At 43.8% G+C, this 27,975-nt stretch overlaps 1 protein-coding gene across 2 annotated transcripts in view; it reads right to left on the minus strand.

Moving 5' to 3' along the window:
- Positions 1 to 27,975, minus strand: part of egflam (EGF-like, fibronectin type III and laminin G domains) — a 72,545-nt gene that overhangs the window by 20,104 nt on the left and 24,466 nt on the right. For both annotated transcript variants that reach the window (XM_002938190.5, XM_031894525.1), the window contains exons 6-7: positions 26,186 to 26,321; positions 11,871 to 12,037 (exon numbers count right to left, since the gene is read on the minus strand). In XM_002938190.5, coding sequence (XP_002938236.3) covers positions 11,871 to 12,037; positions 26,186 to 26,321 — 303 coding nt within the window. The remainder of the gene's footprint in view (positions 1 to 11,870; positions 12,038 to 26,185; positions 26,322 to 27,975) is intronic.

A 27,975-nucleotide genomic window follows, 5' to 3' on the forward strand; every position in this document is an offset into this window, starting at 1 on the left:
GGAAATGTGGGGCAAGGTCTTCTGTGGCTCTAAACAGACAGCAGTCACACATGCAACTGTCAGCTGTAGAGGTGGGACCTAGCGAGGAAGCTACACCAGGGATCCCCAACCTTATTTACCCATGACTGAGCCATATTTAAATGTAAAAAGAGTTAGGGAGCAACACAAGCATAAAAAAAGTTCCTGGGGTACCAAATAAGGGCTGTTATTGGCTATTTAGTAGCCCCTATGCACACTGGAGGCTCTCTTTGTCAGTAAACCTGGTGTTTATGCATCCAAAACTTGCCTCCAAGCCAAGAATTCCAAAATAAGCAACATCCTAGGGGTTGGTGAGCAACATGTTGCTTATGAGCCACTTGTTGAGGGTCACCAAGCTGGATTTTGAAGGAAGGTATATTGCATATAGCCTAGAACGTTCCAACCTATGGCTCATTCGCTGTTGCTTAAGTACTTAGTGCACAAAGACAGTGCTATCCCCACTTTTATATTCCAAAATTGCAGGCTCTGCTACTTGTGCTTGAATGGTCAATATGGTCCAATCCTAGCTCCTGCTTGCTTACTCATGCTGATTGTACATGGCGAAAATAATGGAGTTTGAAAGTGATTCAACTAGTGCACATAGGAGTGGATGTAGGTGAACTACCAAATGGAGCCTGGAAACATGACCTGCTCAAGGTATGTCAGGCTTTCTTGGGCTCACGTGACCCTTGCAGCTTTAAATAAGCACCATACTCATAAAAACAGGCAGAACTGGGCACAAGCACCTTTGTATGAAGCTTGTCTGGGTGCCATCTTTGCACCCATTCATGTGCCTTGTGGTTGTAAATCAGCCCTTTTGGTTGTTTGAGGGTGCAGGAAGTTCTACTCAAATATTCTAAAAGACTATGGGCAGGCTAAAATTGAAACTATTACCATTAAACCACCATTACCACCTATACTCACACTAGACAAACAAACACATCAGAACTCGGCTACAAAGAGAGAGCTACAAAAGGAAATGAAGAGAAAGCTACCAAGCCATGTCTTTGGTGGCCTGGCCCACCTATATTAGACAATGACAGAAAAGTAGGTCTTACTGTATACAATGCCAAATAAGCACTTCGTGCTTTGTTGTATGGGAATATACTGTATATGCATGCATTTACACAGGGCTTTTGGCTACAAATATACATTACAGGGAATGTACCTATCTGTACTGGAACCAGCTGGGAGTTGTGCCATACTACAGTTGGTTGAGCTCAGCTCAGCTTTAGATTGGTTAAAGTATGCTACCTCCTATTATGGCTGGTTTCCTGCTGATTTTAATGTGAATAGACAGTGCAAGCCGCTGTGTGGTCTGGAATGAGTATATAAACACATCCTCCGGCCATTAATTTCTTATATACACTGGGCTGATAACATAATGAGTATCTCTGTTATTATTAGCTATCTTTAGCAACTATCTTTTACAAAGGGACAAGGGTTACATCCAACTAGAAACAGGGGTGGGGGAGCCCTGGCCCTTACCCTAATGTTTTGTTTGATTTAAGAGCAAAAGTTGAAATCTGTGGGGTTTTAAGCAAGTTTTTCTAATTACATTTTTTTAACGTCTTCCCCAAAAGACAGCAGATTGGGGCAGGCGAGAGGTTGTTGACTCCCACCAAGGAAGATGCCCACCTCATGCTCTTCTTCTAGTTTCCTCTATCTCTGAAACAGCTGGACACATTTCAATTCAGTTAAATGGAAATAAACTAAAATGCTTGCCCCCCTGTGTGGAAATAAATTCTAATCACATAGTGTTAATCAACACACTAAAGATATTAACCAATAAATGTAACAATGTAAATGGGAACCCTGCCATTATGGTTATGTACCTCCTCTTTGGGGCTGCTAATATCCTATACTTTACATACAGCTGATATGTTATTCCCTGAACCCACCAGATTGTGGATATTTTTACTTATTCTACATATTGAGTCAATATTGTTTTAGAATTATATGTTACTAATATAATTACTATGTAAACAGGAGTTGGGGTAGAGCGATGGTAAAAGCCTTAGAGAGTAAGTATGTGTCTCAGAATGCTTTATGAGGCACAACAGATGTGGAGAATAACAAAGGGGCTGTGTTCACTTAGGCTGAAAGTGTAGGAGCTGTAAGTATCCAATAGGTAGAAACAAGGAGACCATCATTTTCTATAGTAGCTGAGTCACTATGTTTGTGAGAAAACCCTACTGTGAATAAAACACAGGTGCTTACCTGCTTTGTATACAATGGATGTTGCTGTTTCTTTCTTTGAGTGAATTCCCATAAAGAGTGAGCCTATAGTAGAATTTCTTATGTTCTAGTAAGTTGTTGTATGGTTTAGAAGGTATTAGCCAGCATAATAAAATATCTGATTTTAGATAGAACTGGGTGGTGTGAATAAACTCCTTAATAGACAGGGTCTCCCCATTGCTGAACTGCTTTTATCTATATGAAGTGCTGTGAAAGGGTTAAGCAAGTAGACAGAGAATGTTCCATGGTGGCTGTTTGTTTTCTTCCCTTCCCAGCATTTAGCAGTTCTTAGATAAAAGCCTGCCGGGAGTTTAGTAAGAGCCCCCAAATGATGAAATGTCTTGCACCAATTCTCTTGGAATGAAAATCAGGGTCTCTGGGGAAAACCAATGTGAATAAAAACAATCTAATCATAGAGGGGAGACATATAGAAAAAAAAAATCTTCTGCACACGTTAGATATGTTCTGTAGATCACTGAGTCAGGGAATGTCTGCATCATTTCATTTCACTTTATAAAACAATTTAATTATATGAAAGTAATTTAATAAAGTTCAACTAAGTCTAATTCTAAGAAGTGGCTCGAGGGCTGGCCTCCGAACAGTAGCGCTAGTAGAACACAATAAGCTTCATAACCCAAACCTACTGGCTCCTTTATACTTCTGCCCCCCCCCCCCCCAGTACCTCCCCTATATCTCTTGTTTCAATGCAGTCTTATACTTCCAGGTAATTACTCCTTTGTCAGTTTGGTTACAGAACCTCCCTGTGCCCTAATCACTAACTCTAGATTGTAAGCTCTGTAAAGCAGTGACTAACCATAGGGAAACAGTGTACATTAACCCTTTAAGTGCCAGCCGAATTCGTCATTTCGGTTCCCCCCAGTGCCAGACGTTTTTTAAGCATTTTGTACTCATTCACTTTAACAATGTTTTTTGGTAGGAAAACCTCCACGAAACTAGGGAAATTATATATCGTTTTTTTCGTCACTAATTGGGCTTCGACATACATACCAAATTTTATAACTTTTCTGGAGATATGATGTGTATTTTGGGTGAAATATGTAAAAAAAAAATAAAATTATGAAAAATTTCTGTATATTTTGAGGTTTTTTTCCATAGAAAAGTTAATTTTACTCACTTTTTTTTATTGTTTGTAAAAGCCCTGATACTCCCAATTCCAACGATACCAAATATGTGGTGGTACCCCACAGTTCCTGTCCAGAAGTAACCCCCAAACTAAGGCAATACTTAGTACAATATCACACCAGAACAAAGCAGAAAAGCGCTTGTAACAGTTAATGCAGCATAACTTATATGTAAATCTAAAATATCCCCTCATGTTTGGTATCTTTAGAAACTACAGACCTTCAGGTTTCTAGGTGCAATGTAGTTTTCACTCAAAAGCCAAATACCTTTTGTCAGTGCATTGTGAAATTTGGAACTTTTTATGACATTTTTTTTTTTTTTTCTAAAACGTAAACTTGGACGCATGATCAAATGTGGATTTGACAAAAAAAAATCTCATAAAAATTTTCTAACAAAGGCATATTTGAAAGACAAACTTCTCCTGAATAAAATGATGCCCCATATGTATGGGTGCACATAAAGACATGGGCACCAAACACTCCAAAGCAGGGGCAATGCACAAGGGCAATTACAGCTAAAAATGTGGGGGCTGCGCTCTATGTGCACTTCCTGCAGTTTTTCAGTGTTAACCCCCCCTACCTGTGAAATAACCCCCACAAACTATATATTTCTGAAAAGTGCACACCTTCAGCTATTCAGAGACACCACTCTTCTCTTTCTACATGGAAAATTGTGGCCGCAGTCCCTTGCAGAAGTCAGCGCTTTGGTCAGAAATCAAGGAAAAACTAGATACAAACCTAGATTTCTCCCCAAAATCTCCATGGCAACTACCAAAAACTTACTAACCATCAATCTGCAAGTTCCCCTGAATAAAACGATACCCCATATGTATGGGTGCACATAAAGACGTGGCCACCAAATGCCCCAAAACAGGGGCAATGCATAAGGGCAATTTCAGTTGAAATTTTGGGGGCTGCGCTCTATGTGCACTACCTGCAGTTTTTCAGTGTTAACCCCCCCTACCTGTGAGATAACCCCCACAATCTATATATTTACGAAAAGTGCACACCTTCAGCTATTCAGAGACACCACTCTTCTCTTTCTACATGGAAAATTGTGGCCGCAGTCCCTTGCAGAAGTTAGCGCTTTGGTCAGAAATCAAGGAAAAACTAGATACAAACCTAGATTTCTCCCCAAAATCTCCATGGCAACTACCAAAAACTTACTAACCATCAATCTGCAAGTTCCCCTGAATAAAACGATACCCCATATGTATGGGTGCACATAAAGACGTGGCCACCAAATGCCCCAAAACAGGGGCAATGCATAAGGGCAATTTCAGTTGAAATTTTGGGGGCTGCGCTCTATGTGCACTACCTGCAGTTTTTCAGTGATAACCCCCCCTACCTGTGAGATACCCCCACAATCTATATATTTACGAAAAGTGCACACCTTCAGCTATTCAGAGACACCACTCTTCTCTTTCTACATGGAAAATTGTGGCCGCAGTCCCTTGCAGAAGTCAGCGCTTTGGTCAGAAATCAAGGAAAAACCAGATACAACCCTAGATTTTGGTCAGAAATCAAGGAAAAACCAGATAAAAACCTAGATTTCTCCCCAAAATCTCCATGGCAACTACCAAAAACTTACTAAACCTCAATTTGCAAGTTCCCCTGAATAAAACGATACCCCATATGTATGGGTGCACATAAAGACGTGGCCACCAAATGCCCCAAAACAGGGGCAATGCATAAGGGCAATTTCAGTTGAAATTTTGGGGGCTGCGCTCTATGTGCACTACCTGCAGTTTTTCAGTGTTAACCCCCCCTACCTGTGAAATAACCCCCGCAAACTATATATTTCTGAAAAGTGCACACCTTCAGCTATTCAGAGACGCCACTCTCCTCTTTCTACATGGAAAATTGTGGCCGCAGTCCCTTGCAGAAGTTAGCGCTTTGGTCAGAAATCAAGGAAAAACCAGATACAAACCTAGATTTCTCCCCAAAATCTCCATGGCAACTACCAAAAACTTACTAACCATCAATCTGCAAGTTCCCCTGAATAAAACGATACCCCATATGTATGGGTGCACATAAAGACGTGGCCACCAAATGCCCCAAAACAGGGGCAATGCATAAGGGGAATTTCAGTTGAAATTTTGGGGGCTGCGCTCTATGTGCACTACCTGCAGTTTTTCAGTGATAACCCCCCCTACCTGTGAGATACCCCCACAATCTATATATTTACGAAAAGTGCACACCTTCAGCTATTCAGAGACACCACTCTTCTCTTTCTACATGGAAAATTGTGGCCGCAGTCCCTTGCAGAAGTCAGCGCTTTGGTCAGAAATCAAGGAAAAACCAGATACAACACTAGATTTTGGTCAGAAATCAAGGAAAAACCAGATAAAAACCTAGATTTCTCCCCAAAATCTCCATGGCAACTACCAAAAACTTACTAAACCTCAATTTGCAAGTTCCCCTGAATAAAACGATACCCCATATGTATGGGTGCACATAAAGACGTGGCCACCAAATGCCCCCAAACAGGGGCAATGCATAAGGGGGGGCTGTGCTCTATCTGCAGTTATTTAGTCTAAACACCCCCATACCTGTGAAATAACCCCCGCAAACTATATATTTCTGAAAAGTGCACACCTTCAGCTATTCAGAGACGCCACTCTCCTCTTTCTACATGGAAAATTGTGGCCGCAGTCCCTTGCAGAAGTTAGCGCTTTGGTCAGAAATCAAGGAAAAACCAGATACAAACCTAGATTTCTCCCCAAAATCTCCATGGCAACTACCAAAAACTTACTAACCATCAATCTGCAAGTTCCCCTGAATAAAACGATACCCCATATGTATGGGTGCACATAAAGACGTGGCCACCAAATGCCCCCAAACAGGGGCAATGCATAAGGGCAATTTCAGTTGAAATTTTGGGGGCTGCGCTCTATGTGCACTACCTGCAGTTTTTCAGTGTTAACCCCCCCTACCTGTGAGATAACCCCCACAATCTATATATTTACGAAAAGTGCACACCTTCAGCTATTCAGAGACGCCACTCTTCTCTTTCTACATGGAAAATTGTGGCCGCAGTCCCTTGCAGAAGTCAGCGCTTTGGTCAGAAATCAAGGAAAAACCAGATACAAACCTAGATTTTGGTCAGAAATCAAGGAAAAACCAGATAAAAAACCTAGATTTCTCCCCAAAATCTCCATGGCAACTACCAAAAACTTACTAAACCTCAATTTGCAAGTTCCCCTGAATAAAACGATACCCCATATGTATGGGTGCACATAAAGACGTGGCCACCAAATGCCCCCAAACAGGGGCAATGCATAAGGGGGGGCTGTGCTCTATCTGCAGTTATTTAGTCTAAACACCCCCATACCTGTGAAATAACCCCCGCAAACTATATATTTCTGAAAAGTGCACACCTTCAGCTATTCAGAGACGCCACTCTCCTCTTTCTACATGGAAAATTGTGGCCGCAGTCCCTTGCAGAAGTTAGCGCTTTGGTCAGAAATCAAGGAAAAACCAGATACAAACCTAGATTTCTCCCCAAAATCTCCATGGCAACTACCAAAAACTTACTAACCATCAATCTGCAAGTTCCCCTGAATAAAACGATACCCCATATGTATGGGTGCACATAAAGACGTGGCCACCAAATGCCCCCAAACAGGGGCAATGCATAAGGGCAATTTCAGTTGAAATTTTGGGGGCTGCGCTCTATGTGCACTACCTGCAGTTTTTCAGTGTTAACCCCCCCTACCTGTGAGATAACCCCCACAATCTATATATTTACGAAAAGTGCACACCTTCAGCTATTCAGAGACGCCACTCTTCTCTTTCTACATGGAAAATTGTGGCCGTAGTCCCTTGCAGAAGTCAGCGCTTTGGTCAGAAATCAAGGAAAAACCAGATACAAACCTAGATTTTGGTCAGAAATCAAGGAAAAACCAGATAAAAAACCTAGATTTCTCCCCAAAATCTCCATGGCAACTACCAAAAACTTACTAAACCTCAATTTGCAAGTTCCCCTGAATAAAACGATACCCCATATGTATGGGTGCACATAAAGACGTGGCCACCAAATGCCCCCAAACAGGGGCAATGCATAAGGGCAATTTCAGTTGAAATTTTGGGGGCTGCGCTCTATGTGCACTACCTGCAGTTTTTCAGTGTTAACCCCCCCTACCTGTGAGATAACCCCCACAATCTATATATTTACGAAAAGTGCACACCTTCAGCTATTCAGAGACGCCACTCTTCTCTTTCTACATGGAAAATTGTGGCCGCAGTCCCTTGCAGAAGTCAGCGCTTTGGTCAGAAATCAAGGAAAAACCAGATACAAACCTAGATTTTGGTCAGAAATCAAGGAAAAACCAGATAAAAAACCTAGATTTCTCCCCAAAATCTCCATGGCAACTACCAAAAACTTACTAACCATCAATCTGCAAGTTCCCCTGAATAAAACGATACCTATGTCTGGTTGCACATAAGTACATGGCCGCCAAACCTGAAAATGCATAATATTGGGGCTGCACTCTATGCACCCCTTTTTTTTTTGCCTGCACCCGAATGAATGGGATACGCTCGGGTGCAGGCACATGTAGCCGATATACGCATGAAAACGCGTGAGAATGCAAAGTCTCGCGTTTTCATGCGTATATCGGCTACACGTGCCTGCACCCGAGCGTATCCCATTCATTCGGGTGCAGGAACAAGTAGCAGGCGTAGGGCTGAATTTTCGGCAAGCGTTTTTCCACTTGCTGAAAAAATCAGCCCTACGCCTCGTGTGGCATCAGCCTAACCCTTGGCAATAGAAACTACCAGAACAATCTTAGCACCTCTGGACCTTTCTAGAACAACTGAAATCAAATGGAATAAAACCACTAAAAGCAATCAAAGAACAATAGTTGCAATGAAATCGGTAAGAGCCCTGGATCCACCAATGTCACTGCAAAAGCAACCTTTTTGGGGGCACTAAACACACAATAAAGAACAATGCAAAGATAAAACACCGTAAAATCCAATAAAACCACCTAAACCAACAGAAGAACAATAATTGCAATGAAATCGGTGGTCAGAGCCCTGGATCCACCAACGTCACTGCAAATTCAGCACCAAATAGCAATACAAAAAGTTACAGTGCAATAGAATAATTCAAAAACAGAAATCAATTATGAAAATGCCAAAAAAACACTAAAATGCAACCAAATAAATCAGATAATTATAGAGCAAGATCAGAAATAAAGTTTTAGTAAAAAAAAAGACTGCCAAAGAAAGCAAAGACAGAAAGAAAAGAAAAGAAAGAAAGAAAAAAAAAAAAAAAAAAAAAAAAAAAGTGTAAGTGTAAGTGTGTGTGTAAGTGTCTGTGTGTGCTTGGGAAAGTTGTAAATAAGTGTGTATGTGTACAAAAGTGTAATAATGACAAAGATAGAAGAAAAAATGCAAAAAAAAAAAAAAAAAAATTTTTTAGACAGTTGAGATAGAAATAAGCAAAATAAACAGTGGTAGAGAGTTGTAGTTCAGCTTACCCAAGGCAGGCAGACGATCAGGGGCGATCAATCCAGCAGGAAGGCAGCAGGGGAGCTCCATCTTGTCCAAAGTGCGCAGCAGGAGTGAGGGAGCCGACAGTAGGCGGCGCTATTTAAAGGGACAGCAGTGGACACGTCATCAACGCGTGTCCACTGCTGTCATTGGCTGGCGACGCGATCGGTGCGGCTGGGGGACCCGGATCGGTATGTATGTGCTGCTCTGCTCGTTGCCTAGGGGGATCTGAGGGGTTTACAAGCGCTGCGCTGCTTTAAAAGCGAGCGCAGCGCTTGTAAACCCGACAGTGCCATTGGACGTAGATTCTACGTCCCATGGCACTTTGGTCCCTTGGTACCTGGGACGTAGAATCTACGTCCCTTGGCACTTAAAGGGTTAAGTAGAACTATATGCACATTCCCTTCCTTGGTTGGCTGAGCTCCCATTGACCAGAGGCACATAATTCATAATTCATAAAGAACTCTGAATGACACTTGTGCATATACACTAGGGCTCGCTCACAGAGTATAGGCCACAGGCATTGTAATGGTGTGCCATATTTGTGTTTACCAAACAAAAGGTCTGTTTACACAGCTTTTTGTTGTCAACATACAGTATCATATATAATAGGAAATTGTGTTACTTTGTTTCCTTGCTACTACCTTCAAATTACATACATTTTATCTAAAATATCCCGTGACTACAAAAAGAAGGTTGATGTACCAAGGCAATAAACAAATCGTTATAAACCCAAAGTAAGAGAGAGAAAACCCCAGTGTATTTGTTTAATACAAGCTACAGCAGATAAAAAACAGTTCTGCAGATAGAAGAAAACATAGTCCAGGCCAGTTCAGTGTATATGAATGGACTTCATGAAATGTCCTTGCCAAGAACTAAATGGGCTTTAAACCAAACCATACAAGGTAACAGCAGCCAATGCTGAGGTTAAGAAATCCAGGCAGTGACTGAGGAATTCATGCAAGCTCTGTGTGAGACGCATACAAGTCCTGCCGTCATGAAAGTCAAGGGGGTCAACTAACAGCCCCCCACCTTCTGCTGAGTCACAGGAGAAAGCCGAAGGCTGCCAGAGTATAAGCTCAAAACACTAGCGGGATATCCATAATGTAAACTTCCTCTGTAGCTGTGCCGCTGCCTTCCTAACACTTGAGTAAACATAGAATGCAAAGGGTATGGAAACCAGGTGCTTAGGGACAGTTATGGATCCTGCAATAATTGTGCTATTATGTTTGTGGTCATATTAGAATCATGGGGGGCAGAGTTGCACAGAATATGGGCACCTATGACTAAAGGAAGAGACCTCAGTAACAGAAAGCTGATTGGGTAAGTATAAGAAGGTCAGCCAAAAGGAACACAGCTTAGTGGGCTACTCTTTACCCAGTTCCATGTCCCATGTCTACGGTGGCTGTCCCAAAGTCTGGAAGAGTTGACATAAACAAACTGGGGCAATTGTGGACAGAAGGCAATGAGAAGTACTATTGGATTTCTGCTTTCACAAAGTCCAGTAAGATCCAGGCTTTTATTACATTGTCCCCATACTGTTCAGGGAAATGCAGTGTATTGCATTCAAGGCAGTTCTGGATCAAGAGGCTGGAAATCTCACCCTACAACATAGGTTTTGGGTTGAAGCCCTACTTTGCTGTCAAACATAGAACCCTTTAGGGCATTCTGTTATTGTTTCCTTTGTTGGTATTTATACTGTAGGGAGAAACCAGATTACCAAGAGGGAAGCAATGCAGATAACATATAAGGGTTGATTCACTAAAGGTTGATAAGCATTATCGCATGCTTTTTTGCGTTAAAATTGACGCGTAAAAATACGCGATTCGCATTGCGTTAATTAGCGCGCAGAAAAATACTAACGCGTGATTCACAAACACTTAGATGCGCTAAATATCGCATTAGCCTGTGCGAATATTAACCCCTACTTGGGGCAGGCGGTAATTATAGAAAAGTACAGTTCATGAGCTTTTGGCAACACAATATGGACTTTGCAGTGGGATTTATTCAAGTCTGTGTTGGCCCCAGAGTGATGCAGCCGCCAGTTTGCAGGGAAATGGGCATTTTCAGTACAGTAATTTTACGAAAGTAATGCCGTGTATGGCTAATATGGCGTGCGTCTTTTCGCGTGCGGTGACAATTTGTGCGCGCTGCGTTAATTAGCACGCGTTGCATCAAATACCGCACAAAAATAGTCTTCATGACTTAAATAACGCACACAGCATCGTATCTAAATTAACGCAAATATCCTTTTAGTGAATTGTGCGTTAAGACACGAAAAATAAGACGCGATAAAATTGTTACTGCATGCTATAAATAGTGCTCGTTTTAACGCACCTTAGTGAATCAGCCCTATAGCCTTCTTGCAGATAGTGCCCTGGGCGGAATCAAACTCAGGACCCTGGCACTGCAGCGCTACCCACAGATCGCTTTATTTTGTATGAAACAATTAAAGCACATAAAACTATTTTGCAGGCAAACCATAAAGTTTGTAGGAACCCAACAGCGGAAAATAATCATTTGCCTCTCTAGTTCATTCCATTAGAGAATGTCTCCTGGGTCATGAGAGATATGGCGCCCTACCTTGTAACAATACAGTAATCTCTTAAGGTCAGTGCAATATTGCTGGGCTTCAATCATTTGCAGGTTAAAATGTTAAGGTTCGTGCTGAGAGCGCGTTCGATTTCAAGCCACCAACGTCCTGTCTGTCGCTCTCCACAATCTAATTCCATTTATTAATATTGCAAGGGGTGACAGTATCTGTAGCTGCTGATCCAAATAGAAATCCTGTTTGTGGTCTCGGGAGGGAGTGGGCAGGAAGGATTTGCCTTTGCTCTGAAAGCCCGGAGAATATTACCCATGGCTTAGATTTTATATGGTCTCTAGTTTTTGGTGGCTGGGGGCAGCTACAAGCCCCCTCAGTGAACAGCAGCAGCCATAAAGCGAGATACTGTTATTTAGTGTTCTACTTACTGAATGTCCTGATGATTTCACTTTCATGGCTAAGCAGACTCTCCCCAAATGAATTCACGGCTTTCACTGCAAATTGGTACTTGGTGTTCGGAGTCAGACCCTTTAGGACCATGGAATTGATTTGTATCTGGTCTCGTATGGGGATCCAGATCCCATCAAGCTCCGGCCTGAAATGAACAAGAGCAGAGATATAATAAGTATACAATAGTGCAATAATAGTGGCTGCTTGAAGATACTGCTTGGCACATGTAATAAAAGGTGCAAATTTGACTTCCATTCTAGTAAACAAAAGCAAACATTCAGTAAGCAGCATTTCCTAGTAACCTGTTTGAAAGCAAATATTTGATTGGTTACTAGGGTTTACTAGACACTAGTGACGGGAGAAATGTTTCGGCAGGCATGGATTTGCGCGCGTCCAAATATTGACGGTGGCGTCAAAAGAATTGGCAACATTTTTACAGTTTCGCGAAATTTACGCCAAACAGAAACGGGACAGATTTGTTCATCACTACTAGACACGATGCAATGTTTGCGACATTACTCAGCAGATACAGTAGATGCTTCCATTCCACGTCCAAAAAACACATAAGCGTACCTGTCTGTATTGCATTTTGTTATGGTGGTATCTGATTTTCATTTGCAGAATAAAGCTGGACTTGCTTGTTTGGGGAGGTTGCCTATGATCCAATATGACTGGCGCAACCATAATTCAGGACTGTCGCCATAATTCAGTTGTGGATATAGGGGATTCAATTCGAGATGTATGTAACCATCCCCATATAAATCTGCCCAATTCCCAGCCAGGTAATGATTAAGTAGACTGTGAGTTATCTGCATACACAACCAATAAGATGCTAGCTCATTCTGGAATGAGTTCCTTTTCAGTTCTGTTCTGAGTCAGTGCTGGTTGCGTGGCCAAATTAGAAAATATCTGACCATTATTTATGTTCTACAGACTGGATAACCCATAGACAGACCTGTGCATGAACCATTCAAGCTAAACTCTATTGGTGCCCATATGGTTTCCACAGATGGCTGAAGGCACATTTGCCAACTGTCCTTTACTGAGGACAACTATGCTGGGGGTCTGGTTTGTCAACTTGGTGAGGAAATCTACAAACTAGTTCCTATCTGCCCCTTGAAGTTTAAAAAACCATGCTAAGCTATGTGTATCTGAGGCTTTGGTAGGGTTTGTAGGTAATTTCAGTTGTGGAATAATAACTTTGATTTTATGGGTAACAGAAGACTTGTCTAAACTGCAGAATACCAGAATAGGGTGGCAGAACTAGCTGAGTTCCATCTAGTATAAATAAATCTAAAGCAACTGGACTTGAAGATGTTTCACTACTCATCCGAGCAGCTTCTTCAACTGAAGAAGCTGCTCAGATGAGTAGTGAAACCTCTTCAATGATTACTTAACAAGTCCAGTTGCTTTAGATTTACTTATACTAGATATACCATGACGTGGATGAATGAAAATCTTCATAGTCATAGCTGAGTTCCATAAAATTCTAAAGAGTTGACATGAATGGTAATGTATTTCCCAAGTAACAATGATCTTGACCCATTCCACTCCCATAGTTGGTACATCTGTACAACATCCACACTAAAAACAGCTGAAAATAGACAATGGTGTGTGAGCTGGGCGGGTTTGTAGCGAGAGCTGGGATGTTTACCCAGGCCTAGTAATGTAACAGGTGATGGGCAGCTCGGCATTGTATTTATACATTGGCTAAGTCTGTTTGAGTGGTAGAAGGGGACTGAAATAATAGTGTTTCTTGCTGAAATATTTCACATTGTCTCCCTCTCTAATAGACCAGAGCTTATTCATTTACAATGTGGCCTACAAAATGCAATATTGCTCTTTGTTAGCAATTCATCAGCTCAAAATGAGCTTCAGCGGATTTTTTCTCTGCCCTTCCCTTCAACAAAATAGAAAGTTGTCCCTGGCCGTCTCTTACAAAAGAAAATACAGCTGCTATTTACTCTGAGACCTCTAAACCCCACTAAGCATTCTGGATAAGAGATTCCAATGGGCATATATGAACGCAATTGAGAGTACAAAGTACCAAAATGGATGTAAAACTGGGGACACATTCAGAAAGGAATCTGTGCCCATGCATTCAGCTTGCCAACTTGCTGCCTCCCTTTATCCTGCTCTAATCCATTATTCACAAGTGCCCGCATTAAAGCAACTGTATTTACAAGGTAAATATGGCCGCTACCAGAACCAGCACATAATTAGCTTTGCAACAGCCGATTGCCTTCATTTTAATACCCACCACCAAGAAGAAAGCAGTTGTTTCCCAGCACTAAGTGACTTCCGCTTTTGTTTGATAAGAGCAAACACAGCCCCTTGTTTAGCATGGAAAGGGCTAATTTGTGAAACACTTGCATTAAGCATCTATTTGCTGTCATTAAGTCCAGGATGAGCCCCAGGGGGGAGTCGGATTTGTACTTTTCCTTATCAAAGGATCGGTACACAGAAATCATCCGAGAGAAGCAGCAGAGAGCAATGGCTGGAGGTTCTTTTTTTCCCTTTATTCCGGCACAGAACAGTGTCCTTATTTAGCCACGTGCACGAGTGCTTTATGAAAGATGATTTCCAGGTGGCCTTTTCACTCTTAAATGCAGGAAATTACACCCATTAAGCAGTTATTGCAGAACAAAAAGTCTGAGCGAGGCCTACAAATGGTCATAGACAAAAGAAAAGGACAAATATCTATCAATTTAAACTTTTATTTCCCTTTCTGTTTTTTGTTGGTTTTAGTGGTAACTCTCCCCCAAACGTTCCCCCCCAAGAATCCTTCCATCGTGACAAAATGCGCGGGGCATCCAGGTTACTGGAACATTGATTATCCACCCTGCCCAAAGCACAAGGGAGAGTCCATATGGCACCTTAGTCAATGAATGTGACAGCCAATGTCTGTTTATGCATGGCCAACTTTTGCTTTTAAAGCTTTATAGGGGTCTCTATAAGATGTCTGGTATGCAGATGGGCTTAAACCGAGGGCCTCGTGTACTGGGGTGATGTGACCTTACCATTATGCTGACGAGGCAGGCAGCATGAGTCAATCTTATTAAAAACCTTTCTATGCCTACTGCCCCCTGTTGTACTAGCTCAGCGGTTCTCAACCTGTGTGTCGGGACCCCTTTGGGGGTCGAACAACCCTTTCACAGGGGTCGCCTAAGACCATCGGAAAACACATATTTCCGATGGTCTTAGGAATAATTTTATGGTTGGGGGTCACCACAACATGAGGAACTGTATTAAAGGGTCACGGCATTAGGAAGGTTGAGAACCACTGTACTAGCTAAAATCAACTCCATATGGAGGTCCAACCTTTTGATTTTCTTTTGCAAACCCCCCAAATCCAAGCCAGGCTTCCTTGTTCTGTTGTTTGGGTTTTGAATCTGAGCCTGCTGTTCCTCCGTGTATGAGTGCTGCCTGCCCTGACCTATGTCTGTTTTGGCCCCAGACTTGCCTAATGATTCTGCACTGCGATTGCTGGCCTGGTTTGGTCTGACCTGTCTGATTGCAGGTTATCTCATCTTTACCCATGCCATGTTTGGACCCTTGATCTGCCCCAAGGCAGGCAGTATTAGCCCCGGGTGAGGGGGGTGGGAAGACCATCTACCAATTAACAGAAGGGACTTCCTGAGAGGTTCATTATGCGGATCCTGTGTTTCCGAGACCAAGATCATTAGAAAATATTGATAAATCTCAAATAAGAACCTGTCTGCCTCCTGGATGTTCAAAACCATTTGAAACCTTGAAAAATCCCAAAACATGGAATAACCATAGATATTGAACTGTTCTGGTATTTACATTTGATATTCACATCTATGGGATACAATACAGGATTTCCATTCATGGGGAATAGATACCTGTAACTACAAGCTTCCCGCTAAACAGTTGGTAGAATTCCAGTGAGACCTTTTATCCGGTGCATCAAGGCCTCATTTAACTGCAAGAAACAGACTCGCTGGGTCCCGCTCAGCATGTTACTGCCTCCCCTCACTGTATTTACTGCATTCCTTTAAGCAAATGGTCGGCATTGTTTGTATCCGTGCCACTACCCGTGTATGAAGGAACAGCTGGTGAAGTGCCAGCGAAACAAGTGGGCAAAGTACTTGAAAGCATCTGTGCAGACAAACTGTACCCATGCACTCAGTTACCACGACAATAAGTGACGCTACAATGGGCACTCACATCATTGCAAACCTGCATAGCTCCCCCATAGCAACTACGCTACAAAAAATTGACATCAATACATCGATTTGTTTACAGCCCCTATTCCTAAACTCAAGGGAAATTAGAAACCCTTAATATAACTGTTTAACATATGAGGGTACAGCTTCCCTGGTATATTTCATTATTATATGTTTGTATTGTCTCCTTCTGAATAGTGTGTAACAGGGATACTGATATTTATGAATGTCTAAGCTTAGCAATATGGTAGCTCCTAATCTTAACCTTTAATTTAAAGAATGGCCTATTCCTGGCAACTTTTCACTTGGTCTTCATTTTTTATTTTATAGTATTTGAATTTTTTCCTCTTCTGACTCTTTCCAGCTTTCACATGGGGGTCACTGACCCCGGCGAGCAAAAGGCTACAATTTTTTTGTCAGTTTTACTTTTTATTACTTATCTTTCTATTTAGGCCCTCCTCTATTTATATTCAACCCACTGCCTTGTTGCTAGGCCAAAATGGACCCTAGCAACCAGATAACTGCTAAAATTCCAAACTGGAGAGCTGCTGAACAAAAAGTTAAATACTTAAAACTGCAAATTTAAAAAAAAACCTAAGACTATGTGCAAATTGTCTCAGAATAGCAGTCTCTGCATATTTTTAAAAGGGGAACTACCCCTTTAAGGCTGAATACACATATACAAAGAAGTTTCTATGTTGAGATAAAATAATATAGGTACATATTCAATCTAAAAGCCAATGTCTTCAGCGGCCTGCCTCTCTTTCTTGGAGCTGACAAGAAAACAGCTTTACCTTAAGTAAATCCTTCCCACCCATCAGAATTAGGTCATATCAAATCCAATGTGATTGCAGAAAAGGTCAGAAGGAACATATGTAGTCTATAGCAACACTATGCACACTGCTGTGGAGCCGTCTTACACGGGGGCAACTGCCCTGGTCTGCACACGTCGGGCCCCACAGAGCCACAGAGCAGCAATTGTAGTTGGGAAGAATGGGGGAGAAGTGGAGTTAGATAGAGACAATAGGGTAAGATGCCAAAAGAAAAGCAACATGGCAACAGTAAGGCAAGATGGTGACAGTAAGGCAAGATGGTGACAGTAAGGCAAGATGGTGACAGTAAGGCAAGATGGTAACAGTAAGGCAAGATGGTGACAGTAAGGCAAGATGGTGACAGTAAGGCAAGATGGTAACAGTAAGGCAAGATGGTGACAGTAATGGCTTTGTCCCCAAAACGATGGCCTGTACTAGAACAGCAGCTGAGGGCCACAGGCTCAGTCTTCATACTTTTAATAAATAACAGGGTCCAAAAACCCAGCTTTCCCAATGCTCACACAAAACTATAAATGGTCCTGGTAACATTGTAAAATATAAGCTTCCTCCTCAGTATGGGAACATGTGTTCCCCTCGTGCCTGTGTTTATCTATTCATAGAAGCTTTCAAAAATATAATCATCTCCAATTAGCAATGTGTCAATTGAATTCTAGGTGAAAATGTCTTACTCCTAGTAACTCCCCTTGCCAACCCTCCCTGCTTACAGTCATTCATAGCTTTTTCCTCACATCCCTTCCATCAACATTTTTGCTTAAATTTATAGAGTTTCATATTTTTTGGGCACTTTCCCTTGAGGCTAGCTTTTTTCATTACCACACTACATGCTCTTCCAATAACAGTCAACTCTTCCTCTGGCAGAAATGCTTATTATAAGTTATTTATGACGTGCTCACCCCTTCTTCACTCATGTACCATTAGAGAAGGACAAGGGCCTATATAAGACAGGTCCCTGCTCTTTCAAACATGCTATTAAAAATGGAACAACAGTAAGGCAATTTGTAGACGATACACACTGGGCAATCTAGAAAATGGGATATGTAGAATTAAGTAATTGTTCTTGAGGGCACACTGAGGTTTAAGGTTCCTTTGAGGCTGAGGAGAAAGTCTGATGGAACATATGGAGACAGTGGTGCAGCTCTAGAGGCTTCCCTAAGTCGTGCAGATGAAAATTTAATATATTGAAAATAAGGAGTAGTTGTGAAATTACTATGTGGTTATGTGGTCAGTAATGTAATTGTGGAGCAGACTTGTAGACAAGTTTGAAGGTCAAGGATGGACCTTGGTAGCAGTAACTATTGTAGAAAAAACTGGAAGTGTATGAGCATCTGGTAAGGTCTGTTAGATGCATTCATGTAGGACTAGAGTGGTAACTATCTGTGGAGGGAAAAGCCTATGGGGTTAAATAAGTTAATATTACATTTGGGAATCTTGTATAGTTCATGGTATCTGCTGTTTGAAATGCCAAAGGTGATCCTTTTTGCCCTGTTCCTGTTGGCAGAGAATAATGAAGGTTAATTGGAGTTTAACCTGACCATAATAACTGCAATTTTTCAGAATAAAATTCTTCTGGAGAATCAGCCTGTCTACTGTTCCCCCCTCCCAAAGGAAACAGGTCCCACTACTCCTCGGCCTGATCTCCTTGTGTTACACCACCTTCATAAATCTCTCTCAGCACTGTGTTTTGCTTAAGAAACATTGAAAGGCCTGGATGTAAGGTCTGGATCTCTTGGTGTATTATTCTTGACATCCCATTCATTAAAGGCTTCAGATGTATTTTTGCTTTTCTTTTTAAGAAACATTATTTGAAACTATTAGGTTCTTTGGAAGCTGGTTCTGCAGTGACCTGATCAAAGATAACTAGAATGCCAGTCATTCACCATGGCACTCTTTTTTAGATCTGAAGGTAGTAGGAAATTAAATTCACCACTATCAGGATATAAACATTCCCAAAAGTTGTAAAATGAATCTTTATTCTAGTCTCTACTATAGAGGAGTTAACTTTCTGCACTGTGCATGAAGTCCCATGGAGATGACTTATGCAGTTTGGTTGGGCAGTATATCCATTGGCCCTTGTGTATTTTGGGAACTCCCTAGATTCTCTAAAAAAAATATTAGATATGAGAGTGAGACAGACAGGAATAGCTATCAAGGGCACTTCTGTGGTCCACTGTTGAGGGGCAGTATGGGGTTAATAATTCCCAAGCAACACTAAACAATTGTAGAGAACAAAGTAGAAAGAAATCTGGGCTATTGCTCCAATCCCTGGGAGGCATCAACTGACGGGACCCAGTACACTGAGGTGTTAAAGCTGCTGGTGAAACGGCACACAATTTGGTCTCCTACCCCAAAGGGTATTGGCCAATAAGTACCTTGCACCTACAAGTCTTGCCAATTGATTTGTTTCCTCATTGGTGTAGGAATTAACTATTTCTCTTTATTGGGATCTTCAATAAATCCACTGTTCATAGTTAAGAACCCCTGGTGCCCAGTTTATATCTCTCAATGTATTATTCTGGGACAATAAATACACCGTGCAAAAGTATTGTGCTTCTTGGTCTTTCCTCTAGCCTTTACATTGATGAAGGTCACTGTAAAGATATCGGAATCCAGACTGAAAATATTAAAAAGCCATTTTTAGAGAACGACTCTCTAACGGACATGATTAGGCACGCACCGCAGAAAGCAAATAGTCTGGATCGCACATATTTATTGCAATTTAATTCTGCTACTAATTAATGGAGAGTTAAGCAATTGGTTTGTTTACATGGTACAGTGACTTTGCACCGTTTACAAATGTCTTAAAGACAATGGTACTGGAAAAGGTCCAGTGAATAAACAATTATTTCAAAAGCAACTAAACTGGTGTGATTTAATGGAAGAATAAGCCCTTATCCAGGATAAACCCTGCCACATATTATCAAACCGGCCTCCCCTTCTGCACCTCTAGGAATGCCAGCACTTCAATGAGTTGGACCCCAGCAAAAGTCAATCCAGGTTTTTGCTGGAGGAACTCTTGGAAACCCTTTCTTATATTTATAATTATCACAACAATCATTGTTACATAACAGAAATGTCTCCTTCTTAATTTTTTGTCATTACTATTTGTGGTCACTTAATGATGCTTTATATACATTTGATGCCTTAGTTACATTTGTTAGTGTCATGAATCGGCGACGCTCCCTACCTGCTCCTGTGCGGCGGCGTCCTTCCTCCCGGCGCGGCGAATCCAAGATGGCGGCGCCCAGGGCTCCACGTGGGCGCAGGGACGCCGGCGCGATGACGTCACGCGCTATGGCGCCAAATTCAAACTTAAATGGACGCCAGAGACCCAGGTTCAATGCCCGAGTATAGCTCAACATACCTATTGTGTTCCTGGGTCTCTAATATTCTTATCTGCTTCCTGTTGCGGTTTATTTGCCTGTTCCTGACCTTGAACCTTGCTGCCTGCCTTTAGTGACCTTTGCCTGAACCTGACCTCTCTATTGGATTATCCTGCATCTGTACTTCGCTCGGACTCGCTGGAAGCAGCCTTCCTCCTTGATCCTGACTTCACCTCTCCCGTGGGTGCCGGAGGCCCCCGCTGACATTATACTCGGGCCATGGATCCCGAGGAAGCGGTACCGGACGTCGGAAGAGCCCTTCGCGGGCTGGCGTCCCGTATGGAGGCATATGAATCCCAGCAAGTCAGAATTGGGCAAGTACTTGATTCCATTTTGTCCCGTTTGCCCGCTACTCCCGCTGTCGCGGAAATTCCTCCTGCTGTGGTGGTTCCTCTGCCAGCAATGTCGTCAGCTCGTGAGCCACGAATACCTCCTCCTCCGCGCTACAGTGGCAATCCGCAGGCCTGCAGGGGATTCGTGACTCAATGCCAGATTCAGTTTGAGTTCCAACCTTCCCAATTCTCCTGTGAGCGAGCAAAGGTGGGCTACGTTATGTCTCGTCTGGAGGGCAAACCACTGGAATGGGCAACTTCTCTCTGGGAGAGCCAGTCACCCCTGACATTTGATGTGAAGGAATTTCTACAGATGTTCAGAACCATCTTTGATGCCCCTGGTCGTGTCGCTACTGCCTCTTCACGCCTGCTGCAAATCCGACAGGGCAGTCTCGGTGCCAGTGAGTATGCCATAGACTTTAGATCCCTCATGGCGGAAACTTCCTGGAATGAAGAGGCGTATAAGGCAGTCTTCTACCAAGGCCTATCGTCCCGTCTGAAGGATGACCTGGTATCCAGAGATCTACCTGACTCCCTTGAAGATTTGATTGCTCTCGCTATTAAGGTGGACACTCGCCTTAAAGAACATCAGGCTGATAAAGAGCGGAGTAAAAAGTCTCATCCAGTCCTGGCTCCGCGCTTCCAGAACCCTATGATACCCCCGCCTTCTCCGCAGTTTACCACTTCCTCTTCGGAGGAACCCATGCAACTTGGGAAGGCTCGACTATCCGCACAAGAGAAGCTTCGGAGACGCCTTTCCGGCCTATGTCTGTACTGCGGCGGACAATCCCACTTAGCGGTTTCCTGCCCTGTCAAGCTGGGGAATACTCCTGCTTCAAGTAAGACTGTTGTTTCTTTTGCTGGTAATATTGTTCCTAAGTCAGTGGAACAATCTCACCAATTTCATGTTCCTGTGCAGATCCGGTTGCCCTCCCAGGCAATTCCAGTCTCAGCCTTCCTTGATTCCGGAGCGGCAGGAAACTTTATGGACTTGGCATTCGCAAAAAAGGTTGGCATTTCCCTCTTTCCAGTGACTCCTTCTATTCGGGTCTTCGCCATCGATGACAGACCTCTCTCCACGGACACCATCACTTTAACCACCGGTGAACTATCTGTCCAGATTGGAGCACTACATCTGGAAAAGATGTCATTCCTGATCATCCCATGTCCTTCGTCTCCTGTTGTGCTGGGATTGCCATGGCTACGACTCCATAACCCCTCCATTGACTGGTCATCGGGTCAAATCTCCCGTTGGAGTCAGTACTGCCAAAGACATTGTTTAATTCCTCAGCCACTCCAGCGGGTTACAGTCTCCTCCACGAGTTTTTCAGCTCTCCCCTCCGTCTACAGGGACTTCTCTGATGTTTTTTGTAAAAAGTCAGCAGAGTTTCTTCCCCCGCATCGGCGGTATGACTGCCCTATTGATCTCCTTCCTGGAACCATGCCACCCCGTGGGCGGACCTATCCTTTATCCCCTGCAGAGACGGCTGCCATGAAGGAGTATATCTCTGAGAATCTCCAGCGTGGATTTATCCGTCCTTCTACCTCCCCAGCAGGAGCTGGCTTCTTTTTTGTTGAAAAGAAGGACGGTGGACTCCGCCCCTGTATTGACTACCGGGGTCTCAATAAAATAACTGTTAAGAACAGATATCCATTACCCCTTATTTCTGAACTTTTTGACCAACTTAAAGGGGCCAAGATTTTCTCTAAGTTGGATCTCCGCGGGGCCTATAATCTCATCAGGATCCGAGAGGGCGATGAGTGGAAGACGGCTTTCAATACCCGTGATGGGCATTACGAGTACCTCGTGATGCCCTTCGGCCTCTGCAACGCTCCAGCCGTCTTCCAAGAGTTCGTTAACGATATTTTTCGGGACCTCCTGGGGAAGTCTGTTGTCGTGTACCTGGATGACATCCTCATCTTCTCTCAAGATTTGGAGACCCATCGCTCCCAAGTCAAAGAAGCCCTTTCTCGCCTTAGAGAAAATTTCCTTTTCGCCAAGTTGGAGAAATGCACTTTCGAAGTACCAAAGATCTCCTTCCTGGGCTACATTATCTCGTCTAGGGGCTTCGAAATGGATCCTGCCAAAGTATCTGCTATCCAGAAGTGGCCACTTCCCCAGAGTACCAAAGCAATCCAGAGGTTTATAGGATTTGCGAACTATTATCGCCAATTCATTAAAGACTTTTCTTCCCGCATTGCTCCTATCCTTTCCCTCATCCGCAAAGGAGGGAGACCCAATTGTTGGCCTCCTGTGGCCCTTGAAGCCTTCCAGTCCCTGAAGGATGCCTTCATTTCGGCCTCTGTTCTTCGACACCCTGAGCCTCATTTACCCTTCTTTATTGAAGTCGACGCCTCTGATGTAGGAGCAGGTGCTATCCTTTCCCAGAGACATTCTGCTGATGGTAAGCTCCATCCATGTGCATACTTCTCCAAGAAGTTTTCCTCCGCCGAGCAGAATTACGACATTGGGAATCGTGAACTCCTGGCTGTCAAACTCGCCCTCGAGGAATGGCGACACCTCTTAGAGGGAGCATCTCATCCAGTCACGATCTATACTGATCATAAGAACCTAGAATTTCTTCAGTCTCTCAAAAGACAGAATCCCCGTCAGGCGAGGTGGTCGCTGTTCTTCTCCCGTTTCAATTTTGTCCTGACGTATCGTCCTGGGACTAAAAATCGGAAGGCAGACGCTCTGTCTCGAAGTTTCTCCCCCGAAGATCGTCTACCTATAGAGCAAGAGCCTATCATTCCTCCTTTCAGGATCATTGCGTCTGTATTGCCCCAATTTGCTGAACAAATTTTGCTAAGCCAGTCTGCCGCTCCTTCCGATACTCCTATAGGAATGGCATTTGTACCTCCCGAGTTACGCCTTCCTATTCTCCAGCAGACTCATAGCTCCAAACAAGCTGGCCATCCGGGTTCTGAAAAAACTCTTGAGCTTCTTCGACGCCTAGTTTGGTGGCCGACCATCCGCAAGGATGTCCGAGACTTTGTCGCAGCTTGTACAGTATGTGCCACCACTAAAGCCAGCCACTCTCGACCCTGCGGTCTTCTGCATCCATTGCCAATACCCTCTCGCCCATGGACGCATTTGGGTATGGACTTCATTGTGGAGCTGCCGCCCTCCTGTGGTAACACTGTCATTTGGGTAGTGATAGACCGCTTCAGCAAGATGGCACACTTCATACCCTTGAGGAAACTCCCCTCGGCTGTGGAACTGGCTCATCTCTTCATACAGCATATCTTTCGTTTACATGGTTTCCCTGTGGAAATTGTCTCCGATAGAGGGTCCCAGTTTGTTTCCAGATTTTGGCGCTCCTTGTGCAAGTCTCTGGGAGTATCTCTTCAGTTCTCCTCGGCCTATCATCCTCAGACCAATGGGGCAGCAGAGCGTGTAAACCAAGCTCTTGAACAGTTTCTGCGAAACCATGTTTCCCTTTGCCAAGACGACTGGTCGGATTTACTCCCGTGGGCAGAGTTCGCTCACAACAATGCCAGTCACTCCTCCACTGGAAGATCTCCTTTCTTGTCGGTGTATGGTCAACATCCTTTGGCCTTCCCTCAAGATTTGCTTCTCTCCGAAGTTCCCGCTGCAGATGACCTGGCGGCTCACATGTCTGTTATCTGGGCTGCCACCAAGTCTAATTTGGAAAAGAGTTCCTTGGTACACAAGACCTTCGCTGATCGTCGGAGAAAGCCTTCCCCTCCATACAAGGTTGGTGAAAAAGTCTGGCTTTCTTCCAGGAATATCCGCTTGAAGGTACCATCTCCGAAACTGGGTCCCAAGTTCCTGGGTCCCTTCTCCATCTCTGAGGTGATCAATCCCGTAGCAGTCCGGCTACAACTTCCCCCAGAGATGCGGATTCCTAACGTGTTCCACGTCTCCCTGTTGAAACCAGTGGTGCTCAATCACTTCTCCTCTGCTCAGTCCCCTCCTTCTGCCGTCCTCGTGGATGGTCAGCAAGAGTACGAAGTTGAGAAGATTCTAGATTCTAGGCTCTCCAGGGGGTCACTCCAATACCTCGTCCAATGGAAGGGATTCGGCCCTGAGGAATGCTCCTGGGAGAAAGACTCTGATGTACATGCTCCTCGTCTTGTGAAGGCATTCCATGATCAATTTCCTCAGAAGCCTCGGCCTAGTGGTCCAGTGGCCCCCCGTGGGGGGGGGGTACTGTCATGAATCGGCGACGCTCCCTACCTGCTCCTGTGCGGCGGCGTCCTTCCTCCCGGCGCGGCGAATCCAAGATGGCGGCGCCCAGGGCTCCACGTGGGCGCAGGGACGCCGGCGCGATGACGTCACGCGCTATGGCGCCAAATTCAAACTTAAATGGACGCCAGAGACCCAGGTTCAATGCCCGAGTATAGCTCAACATACCTATTGTGTTCCTGGGTCTCTAATATTCTTATCTGCTTCCTGTTGCGGTTTATTTGCCTGTTCCTGACCTTGAACCTTGCTGCCTGCCTTTAGTGACCTTTGCCTGAACCTGACCTCTCTATTGGATTATCCTGCATCTGTACTTCGCTCGGACTCGCTGGAAGCAGCCTTCCTCCTTGATCCTGACTTCACCTCTCCCGTGGGTGCCGGAGGCCCCCGCTGACAGTTAGATTGCCAGGGGCCCACCAGAAAGCATAAGACCACAGACCCACTCTCTACTCCTTCTCACTTAACCTCTTTATTCTCAGAGTCTCTTTTCTTTACATAATACAACATATAATCCAGGGATCCCCAACCTTTCTTACTCGTGAGCCGCAGTCAAATGTAAAAAGACTTGGAGAGCAACACAAGCACCATAAAAGTTCATGGAGGAGCCAAATAAGAGCTGTGATTGGCTATTAGGGGCCTCTATGCACACTATCAGCTTACAGGGGGCTTTATTTGGTAGGAAATCTTGTTTTTATTCAACCAAAACTTGCCCCCAAGTCAGGAATTCCAAAATAACTACCTGGTTTGGGGGCACTGAGAGCAACATCCAAGGGGTTGGGGAGCAACATGTTGCCCCTGAGCCACTGGTTAGGGATCACTGGTATAATCCATGAAAAATACCAAATGGTTAGAAGTAGGAGGCCTCTGACACCTGGAACCACCTGGAGTTTTACAGGTATCCCTGTTGGCTAGTCTGACACTGCATTGGTTAATTTGCACAAAAAGGGGAGGCCTTTAATACCCTGTCAAAAAACCTTTGCATTATGGGCAAGAAAACATTGCATTGCATGGGTTTATAAGGTGAAGGATATTAGGGTTCATTTACAAAATGCGACCGCAGTTGTGTTCTTGCAATATGGATGCAGTCGTTGAGCAAATCAACACCATAGGTACTTGTTTGACAAATCCTATTGAGCTTACTGCCACCTCATAGGTGCTGGTAGCTCTAGGGTTCCCCCAGCGGCCTGCACCAACAGACACACTGTACTGGTTTGTGGAGCTCCAGCTTAGGTGGCATATGGCTATAGGTCTTTAGTTGCCCTTTATGTTGCTTTTGTTTTAGCCTTAGTTTATCTATGGATAATTCCCAGCCAGAACCAGTTTCCTTTATGAGTGCCAATCCTAAACAAACCTGATATATTCCATCGAGTAATACTGGACTGGGGGGCTTCCTTCACTGGTGTTTTGCTGCCATGAAACAGCGACCTCTGTATCAGAAACAACCACAACCTGCGGCTGCGACGGGGAACCGGGGGCCATGCAGCTCTCTAAGGAAAAAAAGAAAAAAAAAGAAAATCAGAATTGGACCAATCAATAGCTTGATTCACATCTGAGACACAAGAGCAAAGCCTTTCGGAAATCCACCAGACGCAGTAAATTAAAGCCACGTAGAAATTAGAAGAGAAAAGCCAATCATTCCGAGAGCCGCAGTAAATCCCAGTTAATGCGTCGGGGGGGCCAGGTATAAGCTGTAAATGATTACACCATTGATTTATGATATTCATCTCCATTGGGAGAAGCTTATTTGTGAGATACTGCTACAACAACCCATAAAGAAAAAAATCAATGGCAGCACAGCGCTTCGCTAAGTGTGATTTGTAGATAACTGGAGCGCTGCTAACTGGGGAGCCAGTGATGGAAACTGGGAGCTGGGTGGCGTTTGCTGGGATTACATTGGGTACATTGTGCCTATTCACAGTGCATAGACTGGTAACAAATTATTTTGTGCAAAAACTTTGCAGAAAATTTACAACTGTTTTCCTGCTACTAGTTGTTGCTGTAAGTGGTTAAGTGGATTAGTGGTAAAATACATTTTATTTCAGTGGGGGGAGCAGCATTGGGCTGGCCTGAAGGGCTACTGGGAGAAAACCCAGTGGGTTCCAGCCATTGTGGGCCCCGCCAACCTAGACCCAGTATTTACCCTTACAGAGAAGGATGTGGTAGGCCAAGGCAGCAGCAAGGCATTTGCAGGGTGCTACACAGAGGTACATGTTGGGGCTATGGGAATCGCAACAGTGTGGGGCCTTACTGGCCAGGCTTGGGGGCCCTCCAGGTGGCAGCCCTGGTAGGCCCCTGAAATGCCAGTCTAGGGTTACCAGATCACTGGAAAAATCAGGGACACTCCTAATAAATGCATGATGCAGGGCTGCACTGATTGCATTTAAATTAAATTGAACTCGGAGCATAACTTCTAGCTGGATCTTCTAATGGTGTCCCTCAATTTTCTAGTGATCTGGTAACCCTACCCCAGTCTGACACCCCTTATTATGTGACTATGCACAGTGCATGAAACTAGGGTTCCTGGAGCAGACACATGGAAACACACAAATACCCAGATCCAAGCTGATTTCAGGACCCCAATGCTGCAAGGCAACTGTGCTAACCACTGAGGTTTGTATATAATACCCAATAGGCAGGCTGGTAATACAGTGCCGTGAATGTTCTGCATACTAGCCCAGCAGGTCACCTAAAAAGTCACCAAAAACTGTCCAAACAAGCAAGCATGGTGCAACTGTCTTTATGTATATTGCCCCAAGCAGCCTTATCTGGGGTGTCGGACCTCCTTTGTCGTCAACTTTGTAGCTGTGATTGGGGGAAAAGGGGTGGGAGAGGATCCCAGGGGAGTGGGTCTGGGATGGCGGGGGCCATTTGTTTTTTGGTCCAACAATACAGTGCAATTAGCACCCCCCAGTCCAACCCTGGATATTGCCACAGACAATTCAGCAATACATTGCAACTGGCTTTATGTACAGGTCCTTTTCAAAAAATTAGCATATTGTGATAAAGTTCATTATTTTCTGTAATGTACTGATAAACATTAGACTTTCATATATTTTAGATTCATTACACACAACTGAAGTAGTTCAAGCCTTTTCTTGTTTTAATATTGATGATTGTGGCATACAGCTCATGAAAACCCAA

Source organism: Xenopus tropicalis, chromosome 1 (assembly GCF_000004195.4).
Source record: "Xenopus tropicalis strain Nigerian chromosome 1, UCB_Xtro_10.0, whole genome shotgun sequence".
NCBI classification, from domain to species: Eukaryota; Metazoa; Chordata; class Amphibia; order Anura; family Pipidae; genus Xenopus; species Xenopus tropicalis.